Here is a 19,081-nt window from a genome sequence, read left to right on the forward strand (position 1 = left end):
CCTGTAACTCTGAGAGTGTACATTGGTTCCATTACAGGCCTGTAACTCTGAGAGTGTACATTGGTTCCATTACAGGTCTGTAACTCTGAGAGTGTACATTGGTTCCATTACAGGTCTGTAACTCTGAGAGTGTACATTGGTTCCATTACAGGTCTGTAACTCTGAGAGTGTACATTGGTTCCATTACAGGCCTGTAACTCTGAGAGTGTACATTGGTTCCATTACAGGCCTGTAACTCTGAGAGTGTACATTGGTTCCATTACAGGTCTGTAACTCTGAGAGTGTACATTGGTTCCATTACAGGCCTGTAACTCTGAGAGTGTACATTGGTTCCATTACAGGTCTGTAACTCTGAGAGTGTACATTGGTTCCATTACAGGTCTGTAACTCTGAGAGTGTACATTGGTTCCATTACAGGCCTGTAACTCTGAGAGTGTACATTGGTTCCATTACAGGTCTGTAACTCTGAGAGTGTACATTGGTTCCATTACAGGTCTGTAACTCTGAGAGTGTACATTGGTTCCATTACAGGTCTGTAACTCTGAGAGTGTACATTGGTTCCATTACAGGTCTGTAACTCTGAGAGTGTACATTGGTTCCATTACAGGTCTGTAACTCTGAGAGTGTACATTGGTTCCATTACAGGTCTGTAACTCTGAGAGTGTACATTGGTTCCATTACAGGTCTGTAACTCTGAGAGTGTACATTGGTTCCATTACAGGTCTGTAACTCTGAGAGTGTACATTGGTTCCATTACAGGTCTGTAACTCTGAGAGTGTACATTGGTTCCATTACAGGTCTGTAACTCTAAGAGTGTACATCGGTTACATTACAGGTCTGTAACTCTGAGAGTGTACATTGGTTCCATTTTGTACACTCTCAGAGTTATGGTGTTCCTTGAAAATAAAAAAAGTTTGAGAAACCACTGTACTAGTGGACTCCTAATGTGCCATAGTGTCATAGTAGTTTATGTAGACTAAGTCTATACAAACATACATAAAATGCTATCTTAAGCCCAACACACACCATCTGTGAACGCCGCGCCTGACGCTCCGATACGCCGCTGTTCTATTTTCCAGGCGTTGCCGCGCGGCCTCCATCCGGGAATCCGTGGGCGTGGCTGGCCAGCCGCGCGGTAGCGCGCCGCGTCCTGTGGATGTTGCTGTGCGGCTATGACGCGCGGCAATACTGTGCCGCGTCGCTGCGCACCCGCTTCACAGACGGTGTGTGTTGGGCTTAAGTCTACTAGACTCCATGCATAGTTTAATTTATTCCACTGTTACGTTCTTAGCTTACGTATGATTCTTGATAACTACTTTTTTATGTATGTGATGTATTGCCATGCTTTTTGTTCTTGCTTAATGTAAGTCAAATCGCTCTGGATTAAGAGCGTCTACTAAATGCCTAAATTGTAAATTGTATAGTAAATCGGTGTCATGCATATTCTGAAGAAAACCTGGAGATTGACATTCAGTAATGCGGTCTTGTGATCAAAATAATTATAATGTTATGTAAAAACAAAATCTAGAAGTTGCCACGGACAAGGACAAGTCTTGCCACGGACACATTTGTCCGTGTACGGACATGTTGTTGTCCACAAACTGCAGGTGGAGGTGTTGTGATGATGATGATGTGTGATGAGGTCTCATCGTCGTTTCAGGTCAGCTATGGCAGTGAGGGCAGCATTCCAGCCCGAGGAGCCCATCACTCCACCACCTAAGAGCAGGGGTGGAACAAGTACTGGCATTATTTACTTAAGTATCAATACTGCGGCCTGGGCCATGGCTCAGTGGTCCAGGCACCTTGGCTGGTAATCCAGTCGCGGGTTCGACTCCTGATCCCGACGGCCTTTACTGCATGTCTTCCCCCCCATCTCTCTCCCCATTTCCTGTCAGCCTACTGTCTGTCCCTCCATAAAATATATAAAATAAAGGCAAATGCCAAAAAAAAAACATTAACATTTTTTTTTTAAAGTATCAATACTGCAAGAAAGAAAGAAATAGTAAGTAAAAGTCCGGGAATTAAAAATGTACTTGAGTAAAAGTACAAAATTATCGGTATCAAAGTACCAAAAGTAAAGTTTCACAACTTTTCAAATGTATAAAAATCTTTTGAAGCTGATCTACAAGGGGTTCTCTACAGTATGTACAGTATTCAATTTTTTTTTTGATGCTGCTATATAAATATTTGAAGTTTTTCAGCAAACTTAGGTCAGGATTTAGAAGCTGTTTTTAGAATTGGCCTCAGTCCAAAATGGGTTAAGTACAGTACATGTACTTAGTTACTTTCCACCACTGCCTAAGAGATCATTAAACAAACACTGAGCTGTGTCTTTCCTCAGCCATATCCCATCAGGTACTTATGAGTGTGACCAACCCAGAGAACCACTATATGAAACATGGGGCTGTTTAAAATATTTAAGACAAACCTGGATGACTGCCACTCCCACAGAGGTATAAACCTTTAATTGGTGAACGATAATCTGCCAAAGAAGGCAAAGGTCGTGCAAGGTAAAGCTGGTCCAATGACATTGATCCATGAAAGATATTCTGTAAAGATATAAAAAGAAAGAAAAGACAAGAAGAAAACATACATTTGTGTTTAGGTAATGCTTACATATTTCCTTTTCTTGTATTCCTTTCTCTGTTTAATTACATGTCTTGTAGTTATTCATACTGACAGTTACTCCAGCTGTTATAATGTGTGTCATAAAGATCTGAGCAATAAGCAGTAGCTCAGACCGTACATCAACCGGTTGAGTAACTTTGCATAGCGGATAAGAACTTTGATTGTGATTGACGACGTGTTGTAGTAAAACGAGTCTATAACCATTAACAGCTTTAACAGCCCTGATGTTACTGCTACGTGAAATGCAAAAGAAGGAAGATGGTCCAGGATATGAATGACTTCCTTTTTCAGACAATAGTAGGGTGTGATGCTAGGCAAATCAGCTGCACAGTGCGCACCAACCTTTAAATCCCTGCTCAGTGTTACCGTGAATACATACCCCTCCTGTAAGGCCAAAGATTCTCTCCAGATCAGGGGGGGCCAGGATGTCCCTGCCTACAACAGACCCTTTGAAACCAGGAGCGTACTGTTCAATCCAGTCAAACGCTAAAGAGACAGACACACACAAACATTCAATGTTCATTATGACTGTAATGACGATTTCATGTATCAGTAGGGAGCTGTCAAAGGGCTGGTGTAAGTTTGGGGAGGGAGTCGAATGCTTGAGCCCAAGTATATTTAGGGTACCTCTTTTTATATTGCTTAAAGTATATTATTATATTATATTATTGATCTTCTTTCTACTGCTTCTGACTTGGCACACACTTCGATCTGTCTTCTGAGCCATACTTAGGTGATGTGACGTGGCAAAAATGACAGTGACCAGTGAGAACAACATTTTGAAACCATTTTTCCTATACTAACACAGATGATGAAGCACAGATTCATTCACATCTCAGCTGATCATTACGTCACACATTCATACTCCAATCAGAATTCACGCTCAAGCATAGCGGTCCCTTTAAATATGGCTTGCATTCACTTCACCCCTGCTTGTCTTGCTGCCGCCGCTGAGATTAGCGCCTCCTCCACCCCAGCCTCCAGCTTTTGATCAGAGCCTGGCATAGGCTGTTCAAATGTCTGCTGATTCAACTCATTCTGGGCGGGAACCCCTTTTGGTGTTTTAAGTATTATGTTATACTTTAGCTATTGAAAAATAGCAGATCTACAAGCTCATAGCGCGGCACAGAGTGCCGCGCTACGAGCTTGTAGGTCTGCTATTTTTGAAAAATCGTAAAAATGTGGCGCAAATCTTTGAATATATATTCTTTCGGAGCGAACGATTTTTCAGATGGGGGTCTGCAGCCAAATTCAGATAATTCTGGGGGTCCTTGACATGAAAATGTTTGAGACTCACTAACATAGAAACATAGGTCTTTCAAAAAACTGTCAGGATATAGAAGCCTTTTTTTAGAATCGTCCTCATGTCAACATATTGCTTATGCATCCCTATGGGGGTTTTGTTCCCTGATATAGCTTAGCATGCTTGCTTCAACAGAATTCAGGGATCATCTCTCCAAAACTGTTTACTGTACATGTTTTCTTTTTGATTACTACTCGCTTATATGATGTCTTTGCATAGTATTGTACAGTATATTTGTCTGTCATTAAATGTTTCAATTAATTGAATACACGGGACCCCAAAGGGGTCTTTGGCTCAATCCTTTTAGCATTGTGTTTGTATTAAACTGCACTTTTTGTGCTTTTTTTCTTTTGCAAACCGTTTTAAAGTAATCGATCAATCAACCAAACTAAATGATAACACAGCAGTGCAGTGAAATCATTGCTGTTTGACTGTGTGGTTAAGCTCTTTCTAGTTTCTGTGTCTCACCAACGTCAGCGTAAGCCTCCCGGTCCTGGTCCGTCCACTCCCTGCCTTCCACACGGTATGGGGTGTACTGGGTGAACAGTGACACTACATGACAGCCAGGGGGAGCCAAAGTAGGATCCAATACAGAGGGGATGGTCATCTCAAGCATGGGCCTAAAAAATAGAACATAATGGAGTTGAGGCTGAGTGGTGCGTGCGTGCGTGCGTGCGTGCGTGCGTGCGTGCGTGCGTGCGTGCGTGCGTGCGTACCTTGTTGAGTAGCGTCCATTTACGGCGTCGGTGTATGCCGTCTCCAGGACCTCCACATTCTCACAGTTCAGGTGGATGGAGCACTGATGATGAGGGCCAGGCTTCCCGTCAGGAGTGGGAGATGATAGAAAGTTGGGAAGCTTGTCCACGGCCACTGTGTTTGCATTAGGATTACTTATTTATACTGTATGTATTTATTGTTTTTGCCATAGCATTTCTTTTGCCATAGCTATTTTTACCATATCAAAAACAATAAAGAGTTACTACAGGGGTGTTTCCAAATCTTTGTGTGATAGGAATAGCAGATCTACAAATAGCAGATCTACATCTCTATTTTCGGTTTGGTCGAGAAGGACAAGTACAGAGCCAACGGTCAAAGTATTGCGGGTTTAAGTGTCTGTTGCTGTCAAACAGGTCTATGAAACTATCTATGAAATCTATGATTTTTTAAGATCTGCGACACAATTTTATACAATATGTAGTTGTAGGGGGTCCCGTTTCATCTCTCTCTCTCAGCTAGGGGGTCCTTGGCTTGAAAAACGTTGAAGACCCCTGATTTAACGGACACAGTGGGGTTAAGGGAAATGGACTGTTTACCATTGATCTTGGTGACAGGAGAGGTGTAATCAATCTGATCAACAGCTCTGATGAAATCAGCAGACAGGGAACCCTACAATGACCAAAATGATTACAAAACACATCAAACACCTTCCAGTTCACATTACAGTGTTGGCCTCCTTTTTGTCAACATAAATAAGTTATTTCATTATATATTTATTATATATTGTCAATATAAACACAAAGATGCATCCCTGATTAAAGTTAAATAATACATATGCCCAATATGTGTGCTATAATGTGTTTATCGTATAGGTCAGGGGTTACGTATGGTATGTCTAATACATGATACATGATACATGATCCCGGTCAGTTTATGGGCCATAATGTTCGTAATCCTTTTTTTGGTTTCTTAAATCTATTTTAAACTGTGTTAGGCCTGACCTCAAAATTTAAAAAAAATCTTCTAAATCCTCCAGTTTTCTGAAATAAATATTTTCACGATTTTTCAAAGATAGCAGACCTACAAGCTTGTAGCGCGCCACTCGGTGGCGCGCTATGAGCTTGTAGATCTGCTATTTTTCAATAGCTAAATTATAACATAATGTTTAAAACACCAAAAGGGGTTCCCGCCCAAAATGGGTTAAGCATAACCAAATGTCATTCTGCTATGCATCCCTGATGTACAGATATTAAACCAACAAAGGAACTCGAATATAGTCAAGCATTTCACATGTAAAGACTGATATATAAATAAAGCATAATTATGAATCATTTATTAGCATTGTTCACTTTTCTACCTGCGGCGCAAGCTTCTTAAAGGTGACATATGGTGTAGCGTTGGACAGAACCACTTTACTATAAATCTCCCTGCCATCTTTCATCACCACGCCCTTAGCAGCACCGTCTGAGCCAACCAGCACCTGCTCCACCTCCTGAAGAATAGACCACAAAAGACCACATTGCTATTGGATAAAATACACACAATCCGCTGCTGTACAAAATGGTTCACATAGAATTAATTACGTGTATTGTAAATATGAGTCATCACCATATTGACATGTACAGTATCATTCCAGTGAATAATGTCCAGTGAAAAACATGCCGTCTTCACTTGGACGCTAAAATTTACTGAGGACTGATAGAGTTAGATCAGGGTTCCCTAATTAAGTTTCCTCAAGGGCCACATTTTGACTAGGGTACCAGGCTGGGGGCCAAGTCCGTGCGCGTGAAAAATTGAGGGGTTTATTTTTTCATTAATTAATTAAGCTTAGAATAGGCCTAGATGTAGAACAGTGGTTCTCAAACAGTGGTCCGGGGACCACCAGTGGTCCTTGAGGGGGTTCCAGGTGGTCCCTAGCTAAATGACGGAGAGTTGCTAACCAAATGGGCCCTTGTAGATCTTTAACTCTTGAGACTGTAAAATGAATTCATTTTCAGGGCAAGACCCCATTTGAAATGATATGGCGGTGATTCTCATTTTAATTTGAAGGATGCCCAGTTTGACATGAATAGGCTACTGACCCCCATTTCATTTATATCTGGGACCTCAATTTATTATAACTTTTATTTATTTATTTTTATATCGTAAAATCAATGTCAACTTAACTCTGACAAATGGAACCAAATGGACCTGTTATGGTCCATTTGGTTCCATTTGTACACTCTCCACTTGTACACTCTCTACAAGTGCCAAAAGCCCTTGAATATGATTAAGGATTACTGTCATTATGGTAATCTCACACACCATACCTGTAACTTTCATTAGCCCTATTGGGGAACCCTGAGCTAGATGGAGCTTCAAAACATGGTGCAATAACCTTCACCTGAAGCTCAATGTCAGCTAAGCCAATTAACCCAGTTACCCAAGTTTCAAGGGGGACCAAATGTGAAATAGGTTCACAATCTCCCCTTCTTTTCCTGAGTCTACATTTTGTAACCAGGGATCATATAGAGAAATTAGGCGCAAATAAAGCTCGTTTTGAACAAAAAGAAGAATACGAGATATTACGATTCTAAAAACTGCGTTCCCATAGTCATAGACACCCGAACCGGAGTCTTACGAGGGTGTAGAGAACACCGTAATCAATTTATATTAAAATAGGCGTCAAAAGTGGACGTTTGTGCCAGATTTGAAGAAAGACATTCCTGAGATAACGTGTTCATGAGACTGGGACGTATGGTTGGACATAATGGACAACAGCTGTCGGTGGAGCCACAAAGACATCATCATGAACACCAATAAATGAAAGCAGCAATGGACGTCTAGAACAGGAGACAGAACCACCTCACCTGTTCAGTGAAGATGTGCGCACCATGGGAGCGCGCAGAGCTGGCGATAGCCTTCGACACACCTCCCATGCCCCCCTCCACATAACCCCATGCCCCTTTCTCCTTCTCCAGCTCCCCCATCACATGGTGCAGGAGGACATACCTTCAAGTCAAGAACATTACACTTAAAACTGATGATGTGAACAGATCACATGGTGTCTGTGTGTGTGTGTGTGTGTGTGTGTGTGTGTGTGTGCGCTCGCGCGCGGCTGCATGCGTGTGCATGTGTGTGTACTGTATGCTTGATGTTTGTCTCACCCACTACCAGGATTGTGAGGACTGGTCATAGCTCCTATGACAGCATCAGTAGCCAATGTTGCGATGAGTGGTTCGGACTCAAACCAGCGATTCAGGATCTGAAGATGTAGGTCAGTCAGGCTCAGTGGTCTTGAAGCAATCGTTATGAAGTTTTAAGCAAAGCTAAATCATATGTCAGGAATAGCAAACCTTCATTGCTGGTGCAGTCACAATCTCATAGAAGTCAGGAATATTCTTTCCCAGTTTCAGACCTGTCAATAAAATATAGTTAGCTTTAAGAAATACTGAGTTAAATGAACAGTTCAATTATTAAGGTAAATACATGTTCCACCTGTAGTGGACTGAATGCAACTATCTGGGTGATGGCCCTATATGTCAAACAAACATGGGGGGGGTCGCTGAAACAACATATTTTCACATGGGGGTCGGCGGCCGATTACCGTACATATCATTTCTGTGGTCCTTGACATGAAATAGTTTGATAACCACTGACATAGAAACATGGGTTTTGGCCCAGGCGGTGGCGTAACCGTCTGGGCACCCGACTGGTAATCCAGTCGCAGTGTGCCGCGGGTTCGACTCCCGAGCCCGACACGGCCTTTACTGCATGTCTTCCCCCATCTCTCTCCCGTTTCCTGTCAGCCTACTGTCTGTCCCTTCAAAAACCAATAAAAAGGCGTAAGCCGCAAAAAAATATCTTAAAAAAAAAAAAAGAAACATGGGTTTTCAGAAAACTGTCAGGATTTAGAAGGCATTTGTAGAATCGAGCTCAGGTCTAAATGGGTTAACCATGGGCATCAACATACCACATTTAACACCCCGATCGCCCAGGGCGAAGTTCACCGTCCTTTCAATTAGTAACACCCAGCGCCCAGGACGAAGTTTGATCAAAAAGACGGAGGTTATTGATATCAAAACCGATTGCATCCACAGCCTGGGAGCGCCTGTTGCGCAACATTCAATGTTGTGCAACAGTGGGACGTCATCAAAAATGTTCCCCCCCTGTTTTGCCGACGATACCGAAAGTCTTAAAACGTTAATAACTCTTGATCTAAATCATAAAGTGTAATTCTAAGAAAAGATCTTAGACGGCCTAGACTAGAGTGTTTTGGCTAAGTTTTGCTGCTACAGCCACATCCGGGATAACATCCGGTCCGTCGGTAAAAGTGCTCCGCTGCTATAAATCGCCGGGCGCTATGATTGAATGGATTAAATAACCCCGGGCAATTAGGGTGTTGATCATGGGCATCAGAGTCAACATACCACATTTTAACCATGGGCATCAGAGTCCACATACGACATTTAACAATTGACCATATGCAGACCGCGGCCATCTTGCCATCAAGTTGTTTGAAAGCAGAGTGTTTGTTTCATAAAACTCCACTGCTGTAGACATGTTAGCTAGAACTTCCTTGCAGGTGATTCTTTTTCTAAGTGGTTGAGTTTGGAAGTGCTCGTTTGATAACACTCAACAGCCCTGCGTACCACCCGTTTTGAATTTGCACATAATGCAGGAGGCAGCAGGATGACGCTTTACTGAAAAAGAGTGCTTCCAAACTCCGATGGCAACATGGCCACTGTCTGCATATAGTCAATGGGCATCAGAGTCAACATACCACATTTAACCACAGGCATCAGAGTCTTGGCTGCGGCCAGCCTCTTCCTCAGTGGTCCTGTGTTGATGATCCCTGGGATATCGACAGGAGGGGCATCCAGGAGAGGGTGGATGGCCTCTGCTAGTTTATCCAGGTATGAAATAAATCTCGGAAATGCCTGCGTAGAGGTCAAAGATCATTAGTGTATCGGTTGGGGTGACACACCTTTGTGTGAGAGAAAAGAAGACAGGCTAAGATATTGATGGAGAGGAAAGATTCTCGCTGAAGCGAGTTGAACTGGAAGACTAAAATTGAAGCTGATAAATGCGCACTCTGTCCTGATTGGATGAAATTGGCAACCCATGTACACCCAACCAGTGTAATGTTGAGCTGTAGAGACATGGGGGAGACCCTACTGAACAAACACTTTATGGCAATTATGAGTATAGAGCTTTAAAAATCACACCCGTGTGAAGTGAGGGGCGCTAATATATTAAAGGCATGTATTACTATTAGTAATAATACTAATAGTAATTAGTAATAGTATTACTCATGTTGATGTAAAACCATTGATGTAATGGTGATGTAAAACAAACGGTGCCAACACAAACTCAACAGAAATTCTCTTCATTGTTAATGGCATTTTTAAAACAAACATTGAACTAAAAACAAACATTAAACATTAAAAAAGGTGTATATATGTTTAACCCATTTTGGGCGGGAACCCCTTTTGGTGATTTAATCATTATGTTATACTTTAGCTATTGAAAAATAGCAGATCTACAAGCTCATATAATATTGAGAACCACTGATATAGAAACATGAGGTTTTTCAGGAAAAAAAACATTTTAAAAAGATATTTTTTAAATTTCAACGTCAGGTCTAAAAGGGTTAACCAAAAATACCAACTAGAAAGGTCGCAATTTTAAAAAATTGCAAAGTGTGGTTGCCGCAGTGGCTTACATATGCCCCTCCCACTGATATTGCCAGCCAATTACAATGTCGCGTCACCCCTGTGATCATGCGTAAGTAATTCAGAAGGTATTTATCCCCCAAAAATCATGCTTTTGCGACAAACGGTTACATTTTTCGCATTTGCGGCGCCCCCTATGGATGAAAATGGAATTGCTTTTGGCTCTGGGTTGAGTAACCCACCCGTGACAAGTGATTCAAATTTGGGATGGATTGGACATTTCGTTCGTGATTTGTGGCGTTTTTTGTAAAGTAGGCCACTCCCACTAACTTCGGAAGCCGATTACGGCCGAACGATACGCACTCAATCAAAATTCTGCCGATGGTGTTTTCATCGGAAAGGTCCGGAGATCATGTGTTCTGATTTTTGTGAGATTTGGACAAAATGTGTAGGAGGAAAAGCAAAAAGTGTGTTTTGGATAAAATTAAAAATGGCGGAAAATCTATCATGACGCAAATGGGCGTGGCCTATATGAGGAGATACGTCATGACTCAAGGAAATCAGGGAAAAAAATATTTTGATTTTACAACCTACGGTTCAAGAGTTATAAGCCAAAATGTAAAGTGGGCTGTTATAGCGCCACCATGAGGCCGACCGATAACATTATAAGTTGATTAATTTTAGTAATTATTATGAACCTACCCTCCAAGTTTTGTAACTATAGTGCTTACAGTCTCTGAGGAAAAAATACTTGAATGTGAGAAAATGCGAAAAATCGCATTTTCCCATTCATGTCAATGGGGAAATTCTATTCACTAATAAATTCATATCAATTAAACTATACAACATTTCTCTTAAAAAAATACAAGCACATCCTTCCCGATGAAGCCGGTCAATTTGAGATATGGCTCAAGTGCGTACAGTCAAAACTGTGGGAGGAGTAGCACATCAAAAAAAAGACTAATCCAGTAAAATAAAGTGTTACAAGTACTATAGTCTGGTTGCCCTACTTTAAATTGACTGTGATTGTCATTAGTTTCTAGTTCCAATAGCAGTCCAAGTCAGCCACTTGAGGGCAGCAGTGTACAACATCACACTGCAGTGCACATAATGCTGCAGCTCGCTTGGTCTTCAACCAAAATTCTCACATGTCTCCCCCCTTCTCCGCTCCCTCCATTGGCTCCCGGTCGCTGCCCACACAGAATACAAAACTCTGATGCTGGCATTCAAAGCAACCAAAGGTATGGCTCCCCCATATCTTGCAAGTCAGATCGAACCCTACAAACACTCCCATGCACTCAGCCAACGCAGGGAAGCTGGAAGTACCTTCACTAAAAACGCCGGGACAATGCTCCACACATCCCAAACTCTTCTCCCTTCTGGCTCCAAAATTATGGAATGCACTTCCCATTACAATCAGAACTGCAGCCTCACTCCCAATCTTCCGCCGTAGTCTGAAAACCCACCTCTTCAGACTCCATCATGGCCCGTAGCACTTGCCCTAGCCCCGACGACCTTACAGGCATATGCAAAGGCTCAACTTATGTAACTTAGATAGCATTTTATGTAGACTTATAGCAGTTTATGTAGACATAGCACTATAATAGCATTTGTAGACATTGTATGTAGACATACTGTAGCACTATAAAGTACATAGTTATTCATTAATTATATAGATATTCCACTGTTACGTTCTTAGCTTACGTTTTATTCATGATAACTACTTTTTTGTACATGTTTTTTGTTCTTGCTTAATGTAAATCGCTCTGGATTAAGAGCGTCTGCTAAATGCCTAAATTGTAAATTGCAGTGTAGGCTACTGTAGCAGTGCATCGATGAATGACCTAGGAGTGCTCTCCGAGTAGGACCATCAGTGGACTACTACTAGGATATACATTTCCTTCAGTACGGCCAAAAGGTCTTTCAGGTAGGCTACACTAACAGTGACCAATGATTATGCACACTGTACCTCAGCATCCTTCTGTGAGAACTTGCCAATCTCCCTCTGGTTCATGGCCAGGTCTGCACCCAGGGTGAGAGACCTGGGTGGAGCGCCTCCCACCCCCTCCTCCAACATGGGGGTGAAAGCATGGGGGTTCCTCGTGTACACCTTGAGTCCATGTTTCTAAAGCACCCAAATAAATAAAGGCAAATCCAAAGGCAACATTATTGTATATATATTATTGTACATTAATACAGCTTTTTGATTTGAAGCAAATTTATGAATTAAAAATATAACACTTTGGACACTTGTGTTTACCTTGAGCTCTAAGTCTGCGTAGATGTGGGGTCTCAATAAACTGAGCAAATATGAACATCTGGAGAAGTGGTAACCTGCATATAGGACATTTATGGAATATAATTAATTTGTGCTTAAAAGTTATGTATGATTTTTACCATATCCACCACCAAGTCAAGTACAGGACAACACACTGGCCAGGACTCTGGTGCAATGCACAGGTCCTGGGCCTGGTGAGAGCAGGAGTGGACCTGGTGAGACATAGGAGGGGCCCGGACAGGAGTCAACCCACAGAGCCTAGTCCTTCCACGTGCCAGAAGCGTACCTCCCAGAGTAGTTCTGGAGTAGTTCCAGCGGATTGTGTGTCCCTGGTCTTTCCCTAGTGGGACTGATCGAGGGTAGCTACTGGGACGTAAGTCGGGACTTGATCACCCCGGGCTGGGTCGCCTGAGTGAGGGGTATGATGTTCGAGAGACCCGAAACCCCGATGACCTTGGGATACATCACTGAGGATACGTCCCAGGTGCATCCATGCAATGTTTTTTTATTTTTATATAAGGAATAATGGTAAATGTATCCACTCACTCACTGTGTATTTAAAAAAGGAACACACTCACACACCACTTGCCTAAATAGATTCAAAAATGTAATTTCCAGTTCCACACAGGGTGCATACTTAGTTTAGACTAGTCATTGGTTAGACATGGGTTAAGGTTAGGTTTAGGTGTGCTGCCAAGTACTGTCTAAACTAAGTACTGCACCCGTTCCACACAGTACACAAGTTCACCTCTGCCATTTTGGCCACATGATCATTTCTCAATACACTGAGAATGGATCATGTGACCAAAAGAAGTGATCTTGTGTGTGCTGTAATAGGCTCTATGCACACAGAATAACTCTTCCTATTTCCAGGCCCCTTCCCTACTTCCTTCACTGGAAACACTCTGCTACACCAGTGGTCTCAAAACGTGTCCTTGAGTGGGTTCCAAATGCGCCCGTAGCCTGCCCTATCATGGGACCTACTGTATGGGACATAGGTGAACAGAGTATGTAACTCTGAGTGAACGGGTGCATTTGGTTCCATTTGTACACTCTCAGAGTTATGTCCTTGAAGTTAAAAAAGTTTGAGAACCACTGTGCTACACTAAATAGTCTTGCGTGGCCATATAGAGTAGACGGTTGCCTCCTGCAATTTTCAAATTCTTTCGTCATTCGGAAATTGTGGAATAGTTGTCTGGCTACGTGAGACTGTACACTAAATGTAACAAAGAGTGTTAATAAGTAGCCTATTGGTAAGACCTGTGAAGGAAAGTAGGGAAAGGGCCCAAGTTATTTCCAAAATGGCTGCTGTGTGTAGAGCTTAAAACCTATTGAAGTGTTACTTCATCAGCCAGACCCTGGTTGAACCACATGATGAGCCCCAACAACAGGAAATCATCATACCCGGAAAGATCTCTTCTGACACAGCTGCACCTCCCAGCACATGTCTGCGCTCCAACACTGCTGTTTCCAAACCTCCCATTTGGAGATAGGCAGCCTGCAAACCAACAAATGCGCGCGCGTACGCACACACGCGCGCGCGCGCGCGCACGCGCACGCGCACACACACACACACACACACACACACACACACACACACACACACACACACACACACACACACACACACACACACACACACACACACACACACACACACACACACACACACACACACACACACACACACACACGCACAGCCATGCATATTCTAGAAAGGAGTTCACAGATATGTTGGGATATTGTTGGAATATAAACAGATGTCATTACTCACTGCCACCAGTCCATTGTGACCTGGAATTTAAAAAATTATTGTTAATTATTGTTCAATCTGAGAATCCCATCATCAAATATTCGGGAAAACAGCGACCCTGTTGTTCCTCGAAACTTGAGTTGACGAGAGTCAACAACAGTCTACTCTGTCTTGAGAGACTACTTATTGTCATTTGTTAGACATGTGCAGTGGTGGAAAAAGTACTCAATTGTTTTACTTAAGTAAAAGTACCAATACTGCAACTTAGAACTACTTCGTTACAAGTAAAAGTACGGAATTGAAAATGTACTTGAGTAAAAATACAAAAGTATCGGCATCAAAATGTACTTAAAGTACTAAAAGTAAAAGTATTCATATTGCAGAATGTCCCATTTCACAAGTTCAAAATGTGTAGAAAATCTATTGAAAATAGCCGATCTACAAGCTCTCAATGCGCGACGCATTGAGAGCTTGTAGATCGGCTATTTTCAAATGGCCGAAATGTATAGGGTTGAAGTGGTTAATGTATGTTTTCTAATCAAAATTTAAATCTCCAAAGTAAGTCCAAAGTAACTAGTAACTAAAGTTTTCAAATAATTGTAATGAAGTAAAAGTAATTTTTTTGGCTCAGAAATGTAGTGGAGATTGTACTGGAAATTGGAAATACTCAAGTAAAGTACAAATACCTCAAAATTGTACTTAAGTACAGTACTTAAGTAAAAGTACTAACTGAAAAGTTACTTTCCACCACTGGACATGTGTAATATTACTGTAACATCGAGGTTAACGTCCGTTTAGGAGGGAAATGTATAATATGAGTATGGCAAACTATACATACATGTACCGTATATTCTCCAATGGCTATGGACAAAGCAATCTAATCAATGATTATTTATTTATTAGGCTATATTATGGAAGGTCTGTAGGACAGGTCAGCTTGCTTTGTGCAAGCAAGCTGGTGACTTTTATAGGCTGCTGTAATTAAGGTCGGGGAGTCCAAAGTTGACAGTCAGAGTGCAAGTAGGATATAACGGACAACATACTGCAGACTACAACTGCATATTACATGGATATTATAGCACATTCAAACATCTCACAACAGTCATTCAGTGATTTCAGTCAACGAACCTTTGCAAAGATGATGCAAAGTCACTAGGCTATTCGCCAGCCACCACAATTATTGTAGCCGTGATAGTTACAATACAAACGATAGTAGACTACTCCTGTTAGCGTTTTAGGCTGCTTTTCTTTCCATTTTCACTGACCTACCTCCTCCGATGATCAGTGCATCGTATTGTGCTTTGATCGCGGAGTGGCAGGCTCTCGTCACTGATGTCACCAGAGTTATAGAAGTCTGCCGACCTCGTCCCTTCCAGATCGCCGCAGCCATAGCAAAAACTTTGACGAGAACAAAACCCCTCCCACTTTTCTACTCCCAGGCCGGGTTCAGCGGTGGTCAAGCTGATGACAAGACATTAACACAGATATCATTGTCTCCACCAGGCCGAATAGTATAGGCAATCTAAGGTTTAACCTCAAACAAATTGCAACACAAACTTTCAACTTTTTGTTTCATAAATATGTCACTAATAACATATCAAAAGTCCTAAGTCCTTTACGGTCACGGCCACACAGCCAACTCAAGGTACTACGGCCACGGAGCCGACTTGGGGACCCAACGCAGCTCCTCCAAGGAAAACAAACAAATGAACGGAGCTGAACGTGAATCCCCCCCACCGCCCACGCCTTTTTTTCCCTCACTGTATATGTTTCTTGTTTCCTTTTTACCTCCTTTATGATGAATTCCTGTTCTGTCCTTTGTCTATATAGAAGTGTCTATTTGTACGTCTCTAAATGTTTTTTGATGATTTGAACATGCATGGTGGACCCTATTGGAAACAAGTGTAATGCTTAATTGGGTCGTCCACTCACAGTTAACAGCCTTTGTGCTTGAAATGTACTGTAATTCTGCAAACTGTTAATACATTTTTCAATCAATCAATCAATCTAAGAAATCCAAGTAGGGGAACATATTGAAAATGCCAAAATAGGTTTCCCCCATTGACGCCCATGTTAAACAGTGGTTTAAACATGTTTTCTTGTTGTCTAATTTCCACACAAACGGTTCAGAACTGTCCACAATCAACCAGAAACTGTGTTGGAAGCAGCTTGTGAAAAAAAGTGGGGGGAAAAAGAAAAGAAAAAAGAACTTAACATTTTAACACAAGTGCCATTTCTGTAGGCTATTATGTTTACTGTACTGTTCATGTGATTTTGTTGATGGAATGCACTGCATTTTCTGTATGAAGGAATAATTATGTTTATCATCATCATCATCATCATCATCAGACCATTTAGTTGTTGTATTACTAAACCCCAAAAAAGGAACTTAACTGTGTGGTATAAATGTACTGTGGACCACATCCAATATGTCCAATAGTGCATGGTACCATCTCTCAAGCTACTCAAGAGGATCTGCTGTATTGTCAGATGTCATATATCCATATCCTCATCTCTGGTCCTAGTCATCGAAGAGGCAGGCTTATGTGGGTGTTTGCCAAACCTCTCACTTCATTGATGATTTGAAGCATTCAACCAAGTGGGTAGGTGGTTGAAGGTTCAGGAGGGTCCATTGCCATCCACTGTGATGGCATCCCCTGGGTACCGGATGTACTGATGGATTTGTGTGCGTCCGGTCGTCTCCCACTCCTGCTTCCAAGATCTCGTCAGCCATGCATTGATAGACAGGTCCTCAGGGATAGAACGGAGCTCTTGTGCTGCCTTATTGTAGGGATGGCAGGACTTGAGTCTGCATGGAAGTGCTGCTGTCGTTGTGGTAGCATGCAGGATGTGCCAGTCATGTTTCTGGGCTTTCCTTGCCAGGGTGAGGGTAGCAGCCTCCCATCGATGGCTGGTGTCATCCCATGAGGACTGGCAGGTTGAACACAGACAGGGTGGGCTTCATAGCCTGGTTAATAAACCAGACCGAATCAGCCGTTGGCAAAAAAAAGTTGCCTACCAGCGGATTTCGGTCTGGCGAGGCTCAGTAGCACGCCTCTTTCCTACAATCGAGAACAGGTCGGACCAATCGGGACACGGTATGCAATATAGGCGGGCTTTGGTACAGTGACGTTCAATGCTTGAGACCTTTGACTGACAGTAGCTCTGACCAATTGCGTCGAAGAGAAAATGTTCCCCGGGAAATGAAATCCAAGTGGAGCCAGCCCAGACTGATATACCGCGACAGTGTTGTGTGATATTAGTCTGGCTTATTAGCCAGGCTATGGGCTTCAGGCAACCAGCTATGATGTGAAGGGAGCTGTTGATGGCAACGTCAATATTTTTGACATGTGGACTTCGGCACTTGGATGGGGTGCTGCATTTGGCTGCAGAGAATACCCAGGGCTTTTCTTGGCGGTGACTCGCCGTGCAGGTCATGCAGTGAGACCCTTGACGACACCTTGGTCTTAACATCTTCGTGTTGTTTGAAGGACAGTGTCCTATCTAGATGTACGCTGAGGTGGGGCTTGCTCGAATTCTAGGCACTTGTCAACAAACGTATGATCTTTCCAATGCTGAGCTACAGATGCAACCAAGTGGTAGGCTACCACCTTCAATAATAATTAAACCTGTTAGATCGCATGGGAGAAATTCAAATTCAATTCAGTTTTCAATTAGGTCTTAAGTGTATTGCATAGGGACCCCTCACTAATAACCCAGGGCCGGGAATTGAACCGGGGACCTTCTGCTTCCGAGGCAAGCTCTATGCCCATTCAACTACGGCCACCCTGTTGTCTTTGCTTCCATGTTGGTCATCACAGCATGATGGCTATGTCATCCACGTAATCATATTTTCTAGATGTTAAATGTTATATCAGGTAGGTCATGTAGATGTTAAACAGATCATTGGGGACAGAAGGGAACAGACCCTTAGGAGACACCATTCTGCAGACTTCTCAGCCTGCTGTGCTGGCCATCGCTGGTCTGTAGAGTGAAGCTGCAGTTTGACAGCATCTCCACGATGAAGATCAGCATAATGCAGATCAGGGATTGTCCTCAGCAACTTATGGTGAATATAATAATAATGCAGTGATGACCCCCACAAACGGTCAGAGCGCCTGTTCAGGGGGGAGGAAATGGGGGGATAGCGAGTAGCTCCACATGCGTTACGCCCTCCTAGTGAGACCTTTCACTGTCAGGTGAAAAGAAGATGGTGGCTTGACGGTCTGGGTATCGGAGGAGACCCGAAGCTATCTTAACCCTCCCAATTGGAGTCTCTCTAGAGCCATTCAACGAAACGGGTCTTTCAGATTTCTCAGACTCCATCCTGATTGGCTAAGATTGGCTTCCAAAGTTTGCAAGAGTGCTCAGTTTCAAACAAAATGCTGCAAATCATGAACACATCGTGTGATTTCCGTGAAATTGTGCACGCACATTCCCACTAGGCCGAGGAAGAAATGCCACATGAACATTTTCAACTCAGCCTCATGGTGGCGCTATAACTGGCCGAAAAGTGTTTTTACCTCTAACTGCACGGATCTGTGGATAACTTTGTATGCCAACTCCCTAGAGGCCAAGGAAAAACCTTTGTCTGGAATTTTTCACATCTGCTCTTTATAGCGCCACCAGGAGGCCGACATATGTAAAACACATTTTCTAATATTACTCCTTCAGATGTTATCCAAATTTCACGCAAATCGGTACACATGCTCTCCATAGTCATGTAATCCACCTTCATTGCCTACGAT

The 19,081-nt window shown here is 42.6% G+C and overlaps 1 protein-coding gene across 1 annotated transcript; it reads right to left on the bottom strand.

The window, feature by feature from the left end:
- Positions 1–1,282: 1,282 nt before the first annotated feature.
- On the bottom strand, positions 1,283–15,726 carry pyroxd2 (pyridine nucleotide-disulphide oxidoreductase domain 2). The gene is made up of 16 exons (XM_079512342.1): positions 15,603–15,726; positions 14,355–14,374; positions 13,985–14,078; positions 12,563–12,636; positions 12,272–12,427; positions 9,411–9,567; positions 7,984–8,045; positions 7,795–7,892; positions 7,498–7,639; positions 6,006–6,140; positions 5,245–5,317; positions 4,648–4,801; positions 4,400–4,551; positions 3,008–3,114; positions 2,429–2,549; positions 1,283–1,716 (listed from the first exon to the last, which is right to left on the bottom strand). Exons 1-16 carry the CDS (start codon positions 15,721–15,723, stop codon positions 1,646–1,648), a joined length of 1,737 nt encoding a protein of 578 aa, XP_079368468.1. The 5' UTR covers positions 15,724–15,726; the 3' UTR covers positions 1,283–1,645.
- Between the last annotated feature and the right edge of the window lie 3,355 nt (positions 15,727–19,081).

Source organism: Electrona antarctica, assembly GCF_951216825.1.
Source record: "Electrona antarctica genome assembly, chromosome: 10".
Taxonomy (NCBI): domain Eukaryota; kingdom Metazoa; phylum Chordata; class Actinopteri; order Myctophiformes; family Myctophidae; genus Electrona; species Electrona antarctica.